The sequence below is a fragment of the Staurois parvus genome, unplaced genomic scaffold, assembly GCF_062004578.1.
Source record: "Staurois parvus isolate SC_StPar_1 unplaced genomic scaffold, SC_StPar_1.0 ptg000672l, whole genome shotgun sequence".
NCBI lineage: Eukaryota > Metazoa > Chordata > Amphibia > Anura > Ranidae > Staurois > Staurois parvus.
The window spans coordinates 1,499,880-1,517,909 of NW_028318468.1; the positions used below are offsets into that span (position 1 = coordinate 1,499,880).

At 39.2% G+C, this 18,030-nt stretch overlaps 1 protein-coding gene across 1 annotated transcript in view; it reads left to right on the forward strand.

Moving 5' to 3' along the window:
- Positions 1 to 275: 275 nt before the first annotated feature.
- RFX6 (regulatory factor X6) overlaps positions 276 to 18,030 on the forward strand; it is a 118,936-nt gene continuing 101,181 nt past the window's right edge. Inside the window, exons 1-3 of the mRNA XM_089652139.1 lie at positions 276 to 498; positions 4,235 to 4,391; positions 10,667 to 10,790. Coding sequence (XP_089508265.1) covers positions 276 to 498; positions 4,235 to 4,391; positions 10,667 to 10,790 — 504 coding nt within the window. The remainder of the gene's footprint in view (positions 499 to 4,234; positions 4,392 to 10,666; positions 10,791 to 18,030) is intronic.

An 18,030-nucleotide genomic window follows, 5' to 3' on the forward strand; every position in this document is an offset into this window, starting at 1 on the left:
TGCTTCTAGCTATACTTTAAAATAGCCAGTGATGTCAAAGCTTTTAGAGCAACATTTGCCGGACCAGAAAGCAAATATTGTATGAAGCTCGTGAAGGACCAGACAAGCAATATGCTCCACATGGACTTTTACACAGTCTTCTTTATAATTCATAACTATTTTCCCTTTATATAACACCTGGGATGTTGTTTGGATTCCTTTTAGACTGAAATTTTGATTTTGTCTTTTGAGTTTCTTTGACAGTTGATGAGCTGGCATAATTGTAAATTTATACAATGCCAATCGAACAGTTTTCTGAGACACAAGAAGGAGACTGTCCATTCCAAACTGAAGAGCCACATAAAAAAAGTAACACAAGGATACCGGATTGCTATGGGTCTATGGTGGAGAAAGAGCTTCTAGCTTATTCACAGGAAAGTCTCTGCACGGAGAGGAGTGATGGTATAATGCTTACGCCAGATGAGGAAGAAACTCCAGCTGGCCTTGGAATAAAAACAGGTATGATCTCCAGCTCTATATAATACTTAAAGCCAGTGTTTCTCAACCTTTTTTCAGTCAAGGCACCCTTGAAAATGATGCACAATCTTGAGGCACCCCATTCTAAAATGTAAAAAGTAAACTAATAGATTTACATAATGCATGAACATCTACACATGCACGATACCCAACGTTAGAGGTAATTTAGTCTGTTAAAGAAAATACACCTTTGCACATTGGTATTTACTAATATTGCAATGTTTCTCCTCTCCCCAAGTTTCTATCCCTCACTTAGATAATGTGACCCCAGTACTGACAGAGAGGGTTGGGACCCGACATCCTCCAGATCAAATGATGACATCATTGCTTGTTAGGATTTCGGTGACTAGAAGGTTCTAATGGTGCACATTGAAAAGCTTTGGCTTTGTTTAACTAAAAGGCAGGCTCAGGGATGGACTGACCATTTGAAAACTCGGGCACTGCCCGAGGGCCCAGGGTCAGTAGCAGCCCTCACCTCAACCTCAGCTTCAAAGACACAAAATGTTGAGGTATCAAGGGATATGTGACATTTTTTAACGTAACTACGGAACAATTTAATCACATCTAAACAGATCCAGATTTTATTTAGACAGGAGTGATCTGTACTTCATGAATTAACCTTTTCTTATGCAGCTGGAGCCTCCCGGAGCTGCATGCCTACCTATCTCTATGGGGATGCAGCACCCAGGGGCGGACTGACCATTTGGAAACTCGGGCACTGCCCGAGGGCCCAGGTCAGTAGAGATGCCCCTGGTACCTTTTTCATAGGCTTTTTTGAGTTTGGGCAAGGACACAGGGGCCCCATGATCCCCTATTGCCCGGGGGCCCCATGAGTTGTCAGTCCACCCCTGGGAAGGCTTCATCCACCCTCTGGCTTGTATACAAGTTTGGGCAATTTTTAAGCATTTTGTTAAGGCACCCCTGAATAAACCTGAAGGCACCCCAGAATTTTTATATGTGCACTCACACATTTGTGCATCGGTACACATTTGTCATCTTGCTAGCAGCAGCCAGTCTAGTTGATCAGTCCTCTGTGCAGGTTATACTCACGCACCCCAGAATGCCTGGGCACCCTGCTTGAAAAAGGCTGATTTAAACAATAGATAGAAAGATCTCTCTCAGAAAATGGGTGGCATTGTGTGATATACCCACCTAGTTGTTGCAGCAGAAGGTATTCAGAATTGACCACTTTCAAGAACTAGCTGACCCCTTGAAGAACTTTTTTTTATTGGTTTCTAAAAAATGTCAGTGGTTGATAATACGTTTCAGGATATGTGTATCTGTAGGTGATGTGAACACTCCTGGTGTCCAGAAGTGATTCAACCCTTTCTTTCCATATCAGCTACATGGTAGCCTAAGTATAGGGTGTAAAATTAAAGATGTCCATGAACCTAAGACAGCAGTCATTCAGTAAATGACAGAACCAACAAATTACATGTTATGCACCTGATGCTCAAATACACATGCAGAGTTGTGAAGGGGTACATATTTTAAAGCTCTGCCTAGGTAATGAAGTAGTATAATCCACTGGCAAAATAAGGTTCAAAGTCAACCAATGGTTTTGTACCCTGAGAACATACCTAAAGATTATGTAAATTGTTCTTTTGCAATCCACACACAGCCCAATTCTAAACATCATCCAAAGGTACAGGTATCTGACAATACACATCTTTTCTCTGTATTCAGTCTTGAGGTGCCATATTTGCAACAAACAATCAAATGTAAAATCATAGTTTTTAGCTTATTTGTAAAACTGAGGAAAACACAGGTTTTGGGACTGCTAAATTGTATATTGGACTTTTGGTGATAGTTATTTATTTTGTTTTAATATGTACACAGTTATATATGCTATACGCATCATTCTAGAAGCACATCTCACCACTTGCCCTCCAGAGGATTTACCCTCCTTCCTGACCAGGCCATTTTTTGCGATATGCCGCTACATTACATTAACTGACTATTGCGCAGTCATGCAATACTGCACCCAAATAAAATTTACGTCCTTTCCCACAAAAAGAGCTTTCTTTTGGTGGTATTTGATCGCCTGCGCATTTTTTATATTTTGTGCTATAAAAAAAAGACCAACAATTTTGAGAAAAAAACTATATTTTTGACATTTTGCTATTAAACATGTCTAGTAAAAAAATTTAAAAATTAAAATTCCATCATAAATTTAGGCCAAAATGTATTTTGCTATATGTCTTTTCTAAAACAAATCCCAATATATGTAAATTAATTGGTTTACGTGAAGGTTATAACATTTACAAATGGCGGTATATATACTGGAATTCTTTTTTTTTTTACTAGTATTGGCAGCAATCAACAACTTATTGCAGGACTGCAGGACTGCGGCAGGCATTCTGACACTGGGAGGAACTGACTTGATGTCACTGACATCCCCAGTGACACCAATACAGTGATCAGTGCTAATACAAAGCACTGACACTGTATTAATGGCACTGGGCAGGAAGAGGTTAACATCTGGAGCGATCAAGGGGTTAATTGTGTGCTGTTTCACATTATATGCTGTGTGTGTGCTTCCCTGTAAGCACACTGCTTTGTATGGCTCTGCTGTGCAGAGCCATAAAAAGCAGTGTGCAAGAGCTTACAGGGGGAGTACTGTATTGTTTACATACAGTTCTCTGCCTTTGGAGGTATTACTTGGCGATCACCAAGAGCCGACGAGTAATCACTGGCCGGGACCCAGTGATTGACAGCCGAGGCCGCAAATGGCGGCGCGGGTAAGGCACACACGTGGCTCGCATGTGCCCCTTAACCGGAACTGCGAAATCACGTATATATATACGTGATTTTGGGCACCCGTGCCACCCTGTAGCAGTATTTCTGCTATAGAGCAGACAGCAAGTGGTTAATGCACATATTTTTGGGTTTGGTATAAATGCTTAAATAAATTTGCAACTGAGTTCAACATTTCTCTACAGGAATTGTCTTTTGGTGTAATTACATAACGGGAAAACTTGAATGAAGGAGCTTGGAGGCTGTTGTTGCCAACCTCTCCTAAATATACTAATTACTTGACTGTCACGTTGATCCAATGACTGGATCCGCTGACTTGGACCCAGCAGGCAAATTAGGAGCATCGACTTTTCTAATATGCGTGCATGTTCCATGCCAGTGTCTCAATTTACTAAAGGCAGACAACTAGCATTTTCAGGAACATTTACATTTACAGTCTCTGTATTTCTCAAAGGACAGAAATTATACATTAGGCCAGTTTCTCAACTTTTTTTTAACACCATTGACCTTTTTTTTCGGTTTCAGGGAGCCCCTGCTAAAAATGACCACATATACGACTCATGATACATTAGTGTGATGGTCAATGGGAAGAATGTTCCCTACACCTGTGGACATTGGGAGGAATTACCCCCTTATAGATAGCTATAGATCAATGGTGCTAGTGGGGAACTTATCTAAGAGGAACCTTTGGGTTTCATGGAACACTGTTGTAGAGACCCTGCATTGGGAGATGTTTAGAATACAAGAGCAGGTACTGTACATTTGTATATGAAGTACATAGCATCTTTACTGTATACATACATCAATTTTATTCTGTGACATCTATAAAGGGGAAAATATTAATCATTTTTGCAAAGATGAGAAATAAACAGGTTTTCAGTTATGTTATCAATATGAAGAAATTGGTAAAAATATTAATGGCACATACATTTACAGACCTTTTTCTGCTGTTTGTATTCAGAGATGCATCTGTCAAATGACACGTGTTCATCAGAAGATGAGGACCTTGATATCATTTATAGGAAGAATAGAGTTATTTGCAATAAGGCAGCACAGAAAAAATCAATCACACAGATTATTAAGGATAAGAAGAAACAGACACAACTCACTTTACAATGGTGAGTATAAGAAATTCATATGAAAATCACTCTTTGTTTTCTGATTCTTTATACTATGTAGAAGTAAGAACATGTTAATGGTGCCCATGAATTCAGTACGTTCAAGGTGATAGCAAAATACTTTTGATCATAAAAATTGTTTCAGTGTTTTTAGAATTGGTTAAAACCTTAAAAAATATCCATGGATAACCCCAGTAGTAACAGCAACACACTGTTTAATGGATGTTGTGAGTCTATTGAATGTCATGAGCCTCCCTGTCCAGCTCCCAGTGCCTGAAAACCTGTTAGGTAGCACTGTGCAATGTTAGAATGACTCACAGTACATAGGATCCTTCTAATTTCTGGTGTGCAGGGAACTGTGGAACACATAATATTTTCCCTCTGATTGTTTTATACTCAAGGATTAGTTTTAAAAATCCTTGTGGATTCAGTAAAATAAATACTTGTTTTTATAAAAAAAAATTCAGATTTGATTTCTCTTCCTTGAATGTGGAATGTTGTTGTACTAAATGGTATAGACTTAAAGTAAATCCACCCCCCTTCCAAAAATGTAATATATTGTAGCAACCAATCCATAGATGTGATAGATCCATTTGTTTTCTTTGATCATGCTTTTTTTTTACTTTATTTTTACCTGATCATCCTTCCACATATTTCCTAGGATGACAATGATCACTTACTGTACTGCATCTACGGATGGGTAGCATGGTCATGCTAGGCAGCTTGTTGCTCATTTGGACTACAAACATTACCTCCTCTCCTCATGTCCATCACATAGAGGGAAGTTGTGTTGTAGTTCCAAAGAGGTAGCTGGGAAAGCTGATTCTTTGATATTTCAGTTTAGTTCATAGGACGTTTAAAGGATACTGGATTTCTTATAACAACAGGTATTTTCTGTACATGCAAAATTGTTCTGAGCCAGAAATAAACAAATAAATTAATAAACGTTTTGGAAGATAGTCGTTTTAAGAAAGATACTCAATTTTCAGACTGTTAGTGGGGTCAAATCAGCATTTGTTTTTGACCATAGTGATGAGAAAATTTGAAGGAGCAGGATTGCATTTTTTTCTTAAATGAACACATTTCTAACAGTGTATGCTTTTTTTTGTTAAGTAAAGTCCATTCACTCCAAAATTGAATGTTAAAGGAAACAAAATTTTGAATGACATTTGTTAAGCCGAATGTACTGAGAATTTTGATACAAATGTTCATATGAATATTCCTACAAATATTCATTAGAAAATCTACTAGTGTATATTCAGCTATACTCTCTACAAACACTCTGCTGGAGAATGTGATCAGCCTAATGTAAATAGTCATATCATTGTGTATGATTTTTAAAACGTATTTTTGTAAAAGTTTAAAAGTGAAATGTTATACTCCCACATTACATGTGCTTTCTTAGCATTGCTGGCAGTGATTATTGTGTAACTGTCCCTTTCTCATATTAAAGCCATTGAATCAGATGTGACAGACTGAAAACTCTACCTTATCTGTAGGACTGATTTTATCTCACCAAGGCTGATCAAATTCCCTTAAATACAGATGGCCACTAGAGGGAACATTTGAAAATCTACATTGCAAAATCTACTGAAATGCAGCATGAACTAAGGTGCAACAAGAAAGTAAAACATTATATCAAAATTTACAAAAATTTCCAGGAATAAACTATAGACTAGGGTTGGGCATCATGTCTGAGTCAAACATAAGTTAGACTCAAACACGGGCCATTTGTGTGTTTGGCGAACACATGAATGGTAAAGGCGTTCGGAGGGCTATTCGCCCGCTGTGCTCCACAATGCACTGTGCACTGACAGGGGATTGTAATTGGCTAAAGCAATGCACCTGACCAAAGGTCAGGTGCAAGGCTTTGGCCAATCACAGTGCATGATGACGTCACAAGAGCCGGGAGTGCCCCCACCCCCTCGTGACATCATCACAGTATTTAAAGGATAAATTCACCTTTAGGAACATGTTACATGTTCCACCCGGTTTTAGGGTGGAACATGTACTATGTTCCCATAGCCGCCCCCTCCCTCTGACAGGTAGTCTCCCCATACTATCTGTCAGATTTGAAAACAGCGCGGCCGTGCGGGGCTCCGCACACACGACCACATCACTCATTCTCAGAGTTCTGTGAATGAGTGCCTACAAGTCCCGGCAGCCTTAACTGCTGTCAGCTTGTAGTTTTCAGTGAACTACCACGGCACTGTGGGGTACCATGGAAGTTCATTGAAGCTTCCTGTTAGAATATCTGCTTGCTTGTACATCCCTAATGGCAAGCAGATATTCTGACAGGCTTGCAGGAGACCTGCTTGGCATCAGAGATCTACTGATTGCTGGTGTGATGCTTTATAGGCTCCTGCAGACAGAAATAATAAATGCACTGTTTTTGCAATGCAAAAAACTGTACATTTATTATTTTTGTAAAAAAGGTGAACTTCCTAAAATTCTTTAAGAACTGTCATCCCAGCACAACTGTCAGACAGCGGGAGCCAGCGTTGGGAGTGGAGTGGTTTTTTTTTCGGGTCAGTGGTGATGGCGGACATTGTGATTTACATTGGATCTACTTTGGGAGACATTTTTTAATCTTTGTTTTTAATAAAGGACTTGTCAAAGACTGTCTCTTGTAATTTTTACGCTACACGTTTTTTTTGTGAATGTGTAGCGGTACCATATACCCCATACTCATTCACATGGGGGGGTGGGATCTGGGGGCCCCCTTCTTAAAGGTGGCTTCCAGATTCCAATAAGCCCCCCCGCAGATACCCACAACCACCAGACAGGGTTGTGATGAAGAGGCCCTTGTCCCTATCAACATGGGGACAAAGTTCTTTGAGGGTGCCCCAAAGCACCCCCCCATGTTGAGGGCATGTGGCCTTGTATAGTTTAGGAGGGGTGACACTCACCCCCCCTCCTTTCTTGACCTGCCGGCCAGCATGCTTGGATAAGGGTCTGGTATGGATTTTGGGGGGGACCCCCATGCAATTTTTTAAACAATTTTGGCATAAGGGTTCCCCTCAAAATCCATATCAATGTCAGCAATTCTTTTTACATTCAGCTGTCAACGGAAAACCCCACTGACAGCTGAAACATTAAAGAATGTCTTCACTACTATAATACCACATGACTTAATAATATAACTCATGCAGTATTTTAGTAACTGTGCGGTATCTTGTCCCTGTTCGAAGTACGCGGTCGAACTTTCGGTAGGTTCGAATGTTCGACTGCAAACCAGACAGGGGGGTGTTCAGCCCATCACTACAATAGACCTTGAAGTAAATATGTACTTTGCCCAGGTAGAGCAAGACAAAAGGTTTGGAATAATTCCCCCTTTTCCACCAGTAGATTCACTATCCTTCACTCTTCCTCTGCTCCATTTATTTACATTAAGCAAAGAAACTACCTGGTACATTAGGTTATTGAGGAACATGTGACAGAGTCCATGTGACAGGAATGAGCCTAACGTCAAGTCAAGGGAGAATGTCATCAGCACACTGAGGATCACCAATATGGGTCCAAAAGTTTTAATGAATGATCAGCAAAGCAATGTTTCGGAGTCTCGCAGGACCCCTTCATCAGCAATGTGATGTCAAGACTCCAAAACGCTGCCTTGCTGTAACTATGTGATCATTCATTAAAACTTTTGGACCCATATTGGTGATCCTCGGTGTGCTGGTGGCATTTTCCGTTGCTGATTCTGTTCGCTTCCAGCCAATGGTCACAGCACCCACTTATACACACAGCCATTTTTAACACAGGAACGTGTGCGTTTGGATTGTACACTTAATGTCAAATCAATTCACTAAAGGTTACCGTATGTGATATGAAGATCACGTGACCCATTTTTCAGAAATATTGCATGAGATAATAAAAGAGTCAATTCATCAAAGTAAAATGTTGAATGTGAGATAAATGCTGCACATTTGTTAAAATAGTGAGATAAATGCTGCAAAAAAACATGAGATAAATCATTAAAGTCAATTCATTAAAAACAAACACATTCGTTATTTATCACCTCGTGTTTACGGGCGGTATTTTAGAAATGTACAAAATAACAATTAGAGGAACTCTGTACTGGCCAGAAAGTGAAAAGTATACAATGTATCAATGAGCTCACAAATGAAAATAAATTGTAAGATTTCATCAGAGGGAGATCGCTTTGTCAATGAAGTACACTAAAATGTTTTCATAGTTTAATATTGATCTGTGCCTTCTAGTGCTGTGTTAGGCTTCATGTAAATGACCCTACCCTGACTTCCGGCTTTGGATAAACACAAATCGCATCAAAAACACGGTACTGTGGTTGTGTTTTCCTATCTTGAACGCGATTCTTCTGCCTTCAGGATAGGAAAGTTTAACCTCACCTAAACACGGAAGCTCCTAAACCCTGCTAAAAGCCTATGTGTACATGGACACAGGCTTTTATGGCGCTAAGGTTAGTAGCTTTGACAAAAAAATGCCAAAAGCTCCTAAACTCAAGTTTAGGAGCTGCTCGTGTACATGAAGCCTTAAGCTGGCCATACATGGATTGAATTCTGAAAGAATTTTCTTTCAAAAATCTTTTCCAATATTTTTCTTTCACAAATCTTTTCTAAGAATTTTCATTCGAATTTCGCACCATTAGTGGGTCACAGAAATGGCCGATTTTTGTGTGACCATCGAATTTGAGTGATCGGGCATGTTGGAAATTTTTTGAAAAATGAACGAATTTCTAATCAATAATGGGAGAATCATGCGAGAAATGTAATTGAAAAAGAAATGAGCATGAGCTGTGACCTGGAAAGAAAAGAAAATTCTTGGCCACGAAAATTCTTTTCTGTAGCAACATGAGGTGAAATTAAAGGCTTGGTTGGTTGAATTTTGAACTCAAGGGTGGCGCCATCAGATTACAAAATGCTCGAAATTTCCAATTGTCTAAAGAAAATTTGTTTGAAATTCGACCCATGTATGGCCTGCATTAGCCTGTAAGAAAAATATGTGAAAATAACACTCAAAATAATGCAAAATTTAAGAACTAAATATCTCAGAACATAAATATTTAATTAATTTGGTAAATAACGCATTTTTTTTTAGTGAATTGGCTACTTTTGAGATAAGTACCACATGAGTTATTTTAGCTCAAAAATTCATGTAGTATTTGAATTGACCCCCTAATCCTTTTTAATAAATTAAATCCCTATTTGCAAAAACGAAGACTGCATACATATTGCAAAATGTATACAACACATAGAAGCAGTGCTTTAAAAACTTTTGAATGTAAAAAAAAAAATGAAACTAAATTAGACCCCAAATCAATATATTTTCCCTTTAAAACAGTAACAGTCAGTAAAAAAAAGAGGGGGGGGGGGGTTAGATCTTCTATTTTATCTATCTATATTTTTTTTTAAATCTTTTTAGCAGCCCTCACCTCAACCTCAGCTTCAAAGACACAAAATGTTGAGGTATCAAGGGATATGTGACATTTTTTAACATAACTACGGAACAATTTAATCACATCTAAACAGATCCAGATTTTATTTAGACAGGAGTGATCTGTACTTCGTGAATTAACCTTTTCTTATGCAGCTGGAGCCTTCAGGAGCTGCATGCCTGCCTAACTCTATGGGGATGCAGCACCCAGGGGTGGACTGACCATTTGGAAACTTGGGCACTGCCTGAGGGCCCAGGTCAGTAGGGGGCCCCATGAGATGCCCTTGGTACCTTTTTCATAGGCTTTTTTGAGTTTGGGCAAGGACACAGGGGCCCCATGATCCCCTATTACCTGGGGGTCCCATGAGTTTTCAGTCCGCCCCTGGCAGCACCTGTGTAGACACAGTTGCCCATCCTAATTTGACAATGTAGGGACGTGTAAGTGGCCCTAAATGCACACTATCAGCATTCTGGGCTGAGCACCCACCCCTCCATTTCTGTCAAATTAGGGCAAGTGGCTGTTTCTGTTCATCCACTACATTCCTATATAGGCACGTATATTTCCTGCACACTGCTCCTGGAGGCTCCAATTGTGTAAATAAATTACTGATTCACAATGTACAGGCCACAGCTCCCATGGAAATACCGTTCTACTGTATTCAAAGACTAGATTATGAAAGGACTCTTTAAATATAGTCATTTACAACACGTTTTTGGTTACATTGATAAATAGCTAGTAAAAAGAAAGCAATTGTGATAAGATTTTAAAGAAATGATCTTGGTCTGTTCAATCCAAACAAATGTAGTTTGACGTAAAAGGTGTGAGATGAACATAAATAAAATGTATGACTTTTACACCACAGGTTGGAAGAAAACTACATTGTATGTGAAGGGGTATGCTTGCCAAGGTGTATACTTTATGCGCATTATCTAGATTTCTGCAGAAAGGAGAAATTGGAGCCAGCTTGTGCAGCAACTTTTGGAAAGGTACTTTGTTTTTCGTATACACTTTAGAAATGGACTGCGTTTTGTAGTTACAGGCTTGCCAGCAATAATTGTCGCTATTACATAATGTTTGTGCAATTTCACTTTTGTTGAAAAATTCTCTCTTTGCAATGTATATAACATTATAAATGCATATAAAATGGTTATAATTATGTATAAAGTTATATACATTGCAAGGAGTTTTAGCAAACACACACATTTCTACCTACTGCTATTTCTCTTAGACAAACTCATCATTTTCACTTATTTTCTTGCTTCCTGAGGGCTAGGTGAGAGGGTTGGCCTGCTATAGTCACATGATCAATGATCAATCCTAGGGATATCATTAGAAAAAAGAAGTCAGAAAATCAAATGAACAGGAGATGTATACAATGTAGAATATTCCCATTGTTTTCATGTTTTCTGTGGTTAGCAAAGTACCATATTTGACTATTTTGAGCTTTAGATGTTAGAACTGGCTGTAGATTTAAAGGGACGATGTGCTGTAAAGATCCAACTATTCTGAACAGTATGAAAAAGTCAGGGGGGCAGTATGAGAGAGATATAGGATGACAGCTCCAGGGTGAGCTTATCTGTGGTGGAACTATAGTAACCTATCAGACTGATTGTTTTTACTGACTGGCTGTTAGCATGGTTTTGTTTGTAGGTGCCATAGACATGAGATGGTTGCTGAAATCAGTTTTTGATTGTCAAGTCAGAAGACACCCATGTCACAATTATAGCCATCCTTACTTCTAGAGTTCTAGAGGCTCAAGGTTTTTTACCTTCATGTATTCTATGCATGAAGGTAAAAAACCTCCTGTGCAGCCTCCCAATACTGAGCTGAGCCTCATCTTGATCCAGTGATGTGCTCGAGAGCCTCGGCTGTCAAGGGTTTCTCTTATCTCATTGGCTACCACTACCATCAATCATATACAGTGAGCCAATGACGAAAGAGCAGAGGGTGGGGCCCAGACACATCTGTCTCTGAATCGATACACAGAGCAGTGGCTCAGGAGCAAGTCTGCTTGAGTGCCCCCACAGCGAGCTGTTTGCTATGGGGGCATTTGGCAGCAGGGAGGGGCCAGGAGTGCTCACGGGGGACCCAAGAAGAGGAGGATCAGTGCTGCTCTGTCCACTGCAAAGAGCAGGTAAATATGACATGTTTGTTATTTAAAACAAATCTGCCTTTACAATCACTTTTTAGGATCCAGTTTAAGTTCTTCTGTCTTCAGTCTGTGAACTACTAGTGTCAACTCAGCAACCTGCATTTGCTTGTAGGAGTGAAATAAATTAGGAGGAAGATCACATTCAGTACATGGAATTAAATTGTTTTATAATACAAGTGACTTTGGGGGTCAATTTATCAACGTTTTCAACCAAAATTCACACAACTTTTCATTCAGATTAGAAAGTGAATCTTGGAGGAAAGTTGTGTGACTCTTAGATGAAAAGATTGATGAATATAATCTCTGAGTACAAAATTCAAATGTTTGCATCAGAGACCAATAAAGCAATCTGTTGGCTAGAGATAGACCCAGTGACTAACCTTTGGGGTTTGGGAATCCTTTTAGCCCAAGCCTGTCTTTAAATAATTAAAGACTTGAGTTTTGAAACAATCTGGAATGCAAGAACATGTCCAAAGCACATGAAATGTGTCTACAGATATATAACATATTTGACATGCAGCATGATTTGTTAAAGAGTAACTCCACTTTTGTTGAGAAATAAACATTCCCCGCTAAGTGATCTATGTACATTGCAAGGATTTTAACAAATGTTGTTCCAGATTCCTACCTTTTGTTATTTTGAAGAAATAGCTGTTTGTTTGTCTGGGTTCATGTGCAAAGTGAATGTGAATGGGAGTGACTTTTTCATTAGTGATCAGCTGTTGCACTTGTAGGGCTCTAATGAGGAAAGATGCAGGGTCTACATTCCTTTAGACTGGAAAAATCAGTGGCCAATCACCCAAGCAGCAAATTACATTTTGGGAGGGGGGGGGGGGGCGTTCTGTGCACCATCTGAAAAACCCAGCTGTGAAAGTACTTGTAGGACAATAAGTGAAAACTGGTTAAGGCAACAGTTTTCAAAATGAAAATGAGGTTTCTGAAAACAGGTTATTTGGGACTAATGTTTCTGTTGGATAATGAACTTCTCCAGGACAATGGTGTAACTTCAGTTTTCTGATCAAGCCGAAATTACTTCAAGTCAGAAGTCATTGATTAATTATCATATTTAGGTATTCAGTGTCTTCCTTATGACATCATATGTGTCAGAAAGGAAATGAAATGTAAGAGGCAGAAGAGTAATAAACTGTTGGCAGGTGGCTGAAAATCTCATAATTTTAGCATTTGCCAGAAGGTCAACTATACATGGGCTGGTGAGAACTACTAAGGGCTGCTCTACTGCACTTATTTTAATAATATGATTGTAAAAATCACTGAAATGTTTACTTTACAGCTAGGCACTTTTACTGTTATACATTTGGTAATGGCACTGCTACAGATAAAGACAGCAGATAGTGTACATAAATATTACAATTAGTAAACTATGTGGGGAATATTTATAAAGCAGTGAATGCGACATTCAATAAATTTGCAGTACAGGTGAATATGCATCTTACATTACAGGGAATGATTCATTACAGTAAATGATTCACTTCCTGTGAATGTTTGGTAAAATATTCACTGTTTTATAAATAAATACGCCCTTATGTGTTAATAATTTCAGTATACTGTAAATCAGTGCACAAACAGAGTCTCTCCCCACAGCAGCAGGAAAAAATACCACCTCCAAATGAATGTCCAAAATATATATATATATATATATATGTTTTAATGCTTGACAAAAAGGAAAGGTCCTTGGTGCACAGTACTTAGGAACTTCTCTTCCTGTGTGTTTAATGCATTAAACTCTTATCTGATTCTATAACACCTGGTGAATGTGGGTCGAAAAAGCTTCATTTCAAAACCACTTTTTTGTTTTTCTATAACATTCCCAATTTTCAATAACCACGTTGATTCCACAAAATTTGAACTTAGATGAGTAAATGCTACATTGAAAATGTGGGATTGGTTATATGGGATGGTGAACAAATGGGACTTAGTGGTATGCACTTTTATTCACAGTCAAATGTGAGCACATTTTATGAACATTTATTGATTGAATGGTCAAGACTATATTGCACTATTGAGCATCTTGTTTTTTGGGGGATTAATAACATCATGAAAACATCTGAGGGCTGGGAAGTTTCTAAGAATAGAGCAGGATTGAAGTTGAATTATGTATGATTTGAAGATATTTTATATTTTGTAAGAGTATATGGACATGTGAGAGTGAAGAACAAATACGGAACTCAGTGTTGTGTGGCACATCATCACTCATACACTATATTGGCAAAAGTATGGGGACACCTGCCTTTTACACGCACATGAACTGTAATGGCATCCGAGTCTTAGTCCGTATGGTTCACTATTGAGTTGGCCTAACTTTTCCAGCTATAACAGCTTCAACTCTTCTGGGAAGGCTGTCCACAGGGTTTAGGAGGGTGTCTATGGGAATATTTGACCATTCTTCCAGAAGCGCATTTGTGAGGTCAGGTACTGATGTTGGACAAGAAAGCCTGGCTTGCAGTCTCTGCTCTAATTCATTCCAAAGGTGTTCTATTGGATTGAGGTCAGGAAGCCAGTCAAGTTCCTCCACCCCAAACTTGCTCATCCATGTCTTTATGGACCTTGCTTTGTGCACTGGTGCGTAGTCATGTTGGAATAGGAAGAGGCCATCCCCAAACTGTTCCCACAAAGTTGGGAGCATGAAATTGTCCAAAATGTCTTAGTATGCTGATGCCTTAAGCGTTCCCTTCACTGGAACTAAGAAGCCAAGCCCACCCATGAAAAACAACCCCACACCACAATCCCTCCTCCACCAAACTTTATACTTGGTACAATGCAGTCAGGCAAGTATCACTCTCCTGACAAGTGACACATCCTTCGGATTGCCGGACCAGGAAGCATGATTCGTCACTCCAGAGAACACGCTCCACTGCTCGTGTCCAGTGGCAGCGTGCTTTAGACCACTGCATCTGACCTTTTGAATTGCACTTGGTGATGTAAGGCTTGGATGCAGCTGCTTGGTCATGGAAACCCATTCCATGAAGCTCTCTATGCACTGTTGTTGTTCTAATCTGAAGACCACAAGAAGTTTGTAGGTCTTTAGCTATTGACTCTGCAGAGAGTTGCTGACTTTTGCACACTGTGCCCTTCAGCATGTGCTGACTCCACTCTGTCATTTTACATGGCCTACCACTTCATAGCTGAGTTGCTGTTGTTCCCAGTTGCTTCCACTTTGTTATAATACCACTAACAGTTGACCGTGGAATATTTATTAGTAAGGAAAGTTCACGGATGGGCTTATTGCACAGGTGGCAACCTATCATGGTACCATTCTTGAATTCACTGAGCTCCTGAAAGTGACCCATTCTTTCACAAATGTTTGTAGAAGCAGTCTGCATGCCTAGGTACTTGATTTTATACATCTGTGTCCATGGAGGTGATTGTAACACCTGAATTCAATGATTTGGAGGGGTGTCCCAATACTTTTGGCAATATAGTGTATATGTGAGAAAAATAAATTATTGGTTTATGAAATTAAGTGGGTTTGAGGATACTACACTATATGGTTCTTTCTGTTTTGCTTTTTGGATATAGCAAATTGGATAACAAATGAAATAAAGAGAAGACACAGTAGTTTTGAAATTAAACTTTATTTTACCCACATTCACCAGAGGCCAAGGAATCTGGTAAGAGTTTAATTCATTAAACATACAGGAAGTAAAGTTCAAAAGTACTTCACAAAATGTATCAAGGACCATATGTGCTAATGTTGTTTCCTTTTCTAACTCTGGCAATGGATATTTAAAAATGTTAGAGTTAAAATAGTTTTTTGTTGTTGTTTAGTTAGCTATGGTGATACCAATACCAATATGTTTGCTTAGAAAAAAATGCACAATTGTATGCTACTTTTCTGAATATGGAACTCTTGCCTGCCCATATACAGAAAAAGAGCATTGAATGATATTGGCACAGTCTTACACAATTTCCATGTGTGTAGGATGTAACAAATTAAACTCTCAGCCTCAGCCTGTGCAGAGATAGTCCAGGTGGCAAGACACCAATCTAAGCACCAGTAGAGTGTTCATCACTGGACCCAGGTAACTCTTTACACAAAGAAATGGTTGTAAAACACTCAGGGGGAGATTTACTAAAACTGGAGCATGCAAAATCTAGCGCAGCAGTGAAAAGAGACCAGTCAGCTTTCAGGTTTTATTGTCAAAATTTAATTGAACAAGCTGAAGTTAAAAGCTGATTGGCTACAATGCACAGCTGCACTAGATTCTGAGTGCTCCAGTTTTAGTAAATCTACCCCTTAGTGTTTTCCAACCATTTGTTTGTGTAAAGAGGTACCTGGGCCCAGTGATGATCATTCTACTGGTGTTTCATTCAATGCTCTTTTTCTGTATATGGGCAGGCAAGAATTCCATAATCAGAAAATTAGGATACAATTGTGCATCTGCTGTTGCAATTCTGACGTTTATTAAATGTCTGTGACACTCACTGCCATGTTCAGAAAGGAGAACAGAGTTACACAAAGCCCTCATGGAGGGCTCAGAGGTTCAACATAACAATTGTTAAATATAATTTGAAAGAAAAAGAAAAACTGTGCAATAAAATGTTTACAGAAAACATGTTATAAAATAGACAATATGCAACAGTAAAATAAACAAGTTTAAAACTGTCAGGATTAAAATGAAAAAAAAAAAAAAAACTTGAACAAATCTTAGTTGTGGCATGTAAACAACACTTTTTTTTTTCATTTTAACAATTTTTATTGATTTTCACAAAGATATATATACATACAAAAAACATTACAGGAGAGAGAAGGAGCACATCGATGGTGAGATCTGCATGGTTACAAACATAATAATGACATATAGTTACATTGAGGAGGCTGTCAAAACTAAATATCTGTAGAAAGGCGGGAGGAGGATAAATTGTCCCATGGGTGCCACACTGCCTCAAACACAGGAATCGAACAGGTGTGTATAGCAGTCAAGTACTCCATCTGTCGCACATCAGCAATAGTTTTAAACAACATTGACATCGAAGGAGGTATAGAGGATAGCCAACACATAGGAATGCTTCTTCTGGCCGCAGTCAGAATATGTGTGGAGAGTTTCCTGGCCATTATGGGAAGACCCGGAAATGGCAGGCTCAGTAAAAAGTGCAGAGGCTCAAAAGGGAGAGAGGTCTGCAATAACAATTGTAAAAAAGACAAAACCTCTTCCCAAAAAGGGACAATGGAACCACAAGTCCAAAAAATGTGGAAGAGGGAGCCAATGTCTTTCCCACAATGCCAGCAAGCAGAAGAAGCACTCGGATTAAAGGCATGGACAACCTCGGGAGTTTTGTACCATCACATCAAAAGTTTATGTATTTTCTTTATAAACCACACAAACAGAAGATTTAGACGTGTTGTCCCAAATTTTCTTCCATTGTGTAAGGTCAATGTCACATTGCAAAAGCTGGGACCACTTGCGCATATAGTGACGAGTGTCATTAGTGAGGGGAGTAGCATCCATAAGAATTTTATATATATTAGAAACTATGCCCTTTTGATGTGGACCTTGTATACAGAGACGCTCAAAGGGAGTAGGATTCCCAAGAGTCAGCGTGGGGGATATAGTGGAGAAAAAGTGACGTATCTGGAGATATATATAAAAATGGAGGGAGGGCAGATCTTTTTTCTAGAAATGTGAGAATGGTTGCAGCTTTTGAGTAACAGGATGCACTAGGTGACGAAGTTGGAAAAGTCTGGCCATGACCCAAAGGGCCATTCGGGGGACCGCCAGATTATCTGGAAGGTTGGGGTTAAAAAGGATATTAATTAGTGGGGAACAATCGGAGGCTAGTGCAAACCTGGTTTTACATTTCCGCAATATAGTCATGGAGACCAAGGAACAGACAACGAATAGGGGAAAGGTCCACCTTCGAAGATGACCATAGGATAGAGCAGGGGTGAGTCGGGGTCAATTGTAAGGATTCTATCTCGGTCCACAGATTAGAAGGGGATAGAATGGACCATGATGTAAGGAAGTGGAGGTGAGTAACGTAATAATAGGTCATAATATCCGTGTACCCATGCCTCCTCTAGAACGCAAAGAAAGCAGTACACTAGGTGCAATTCT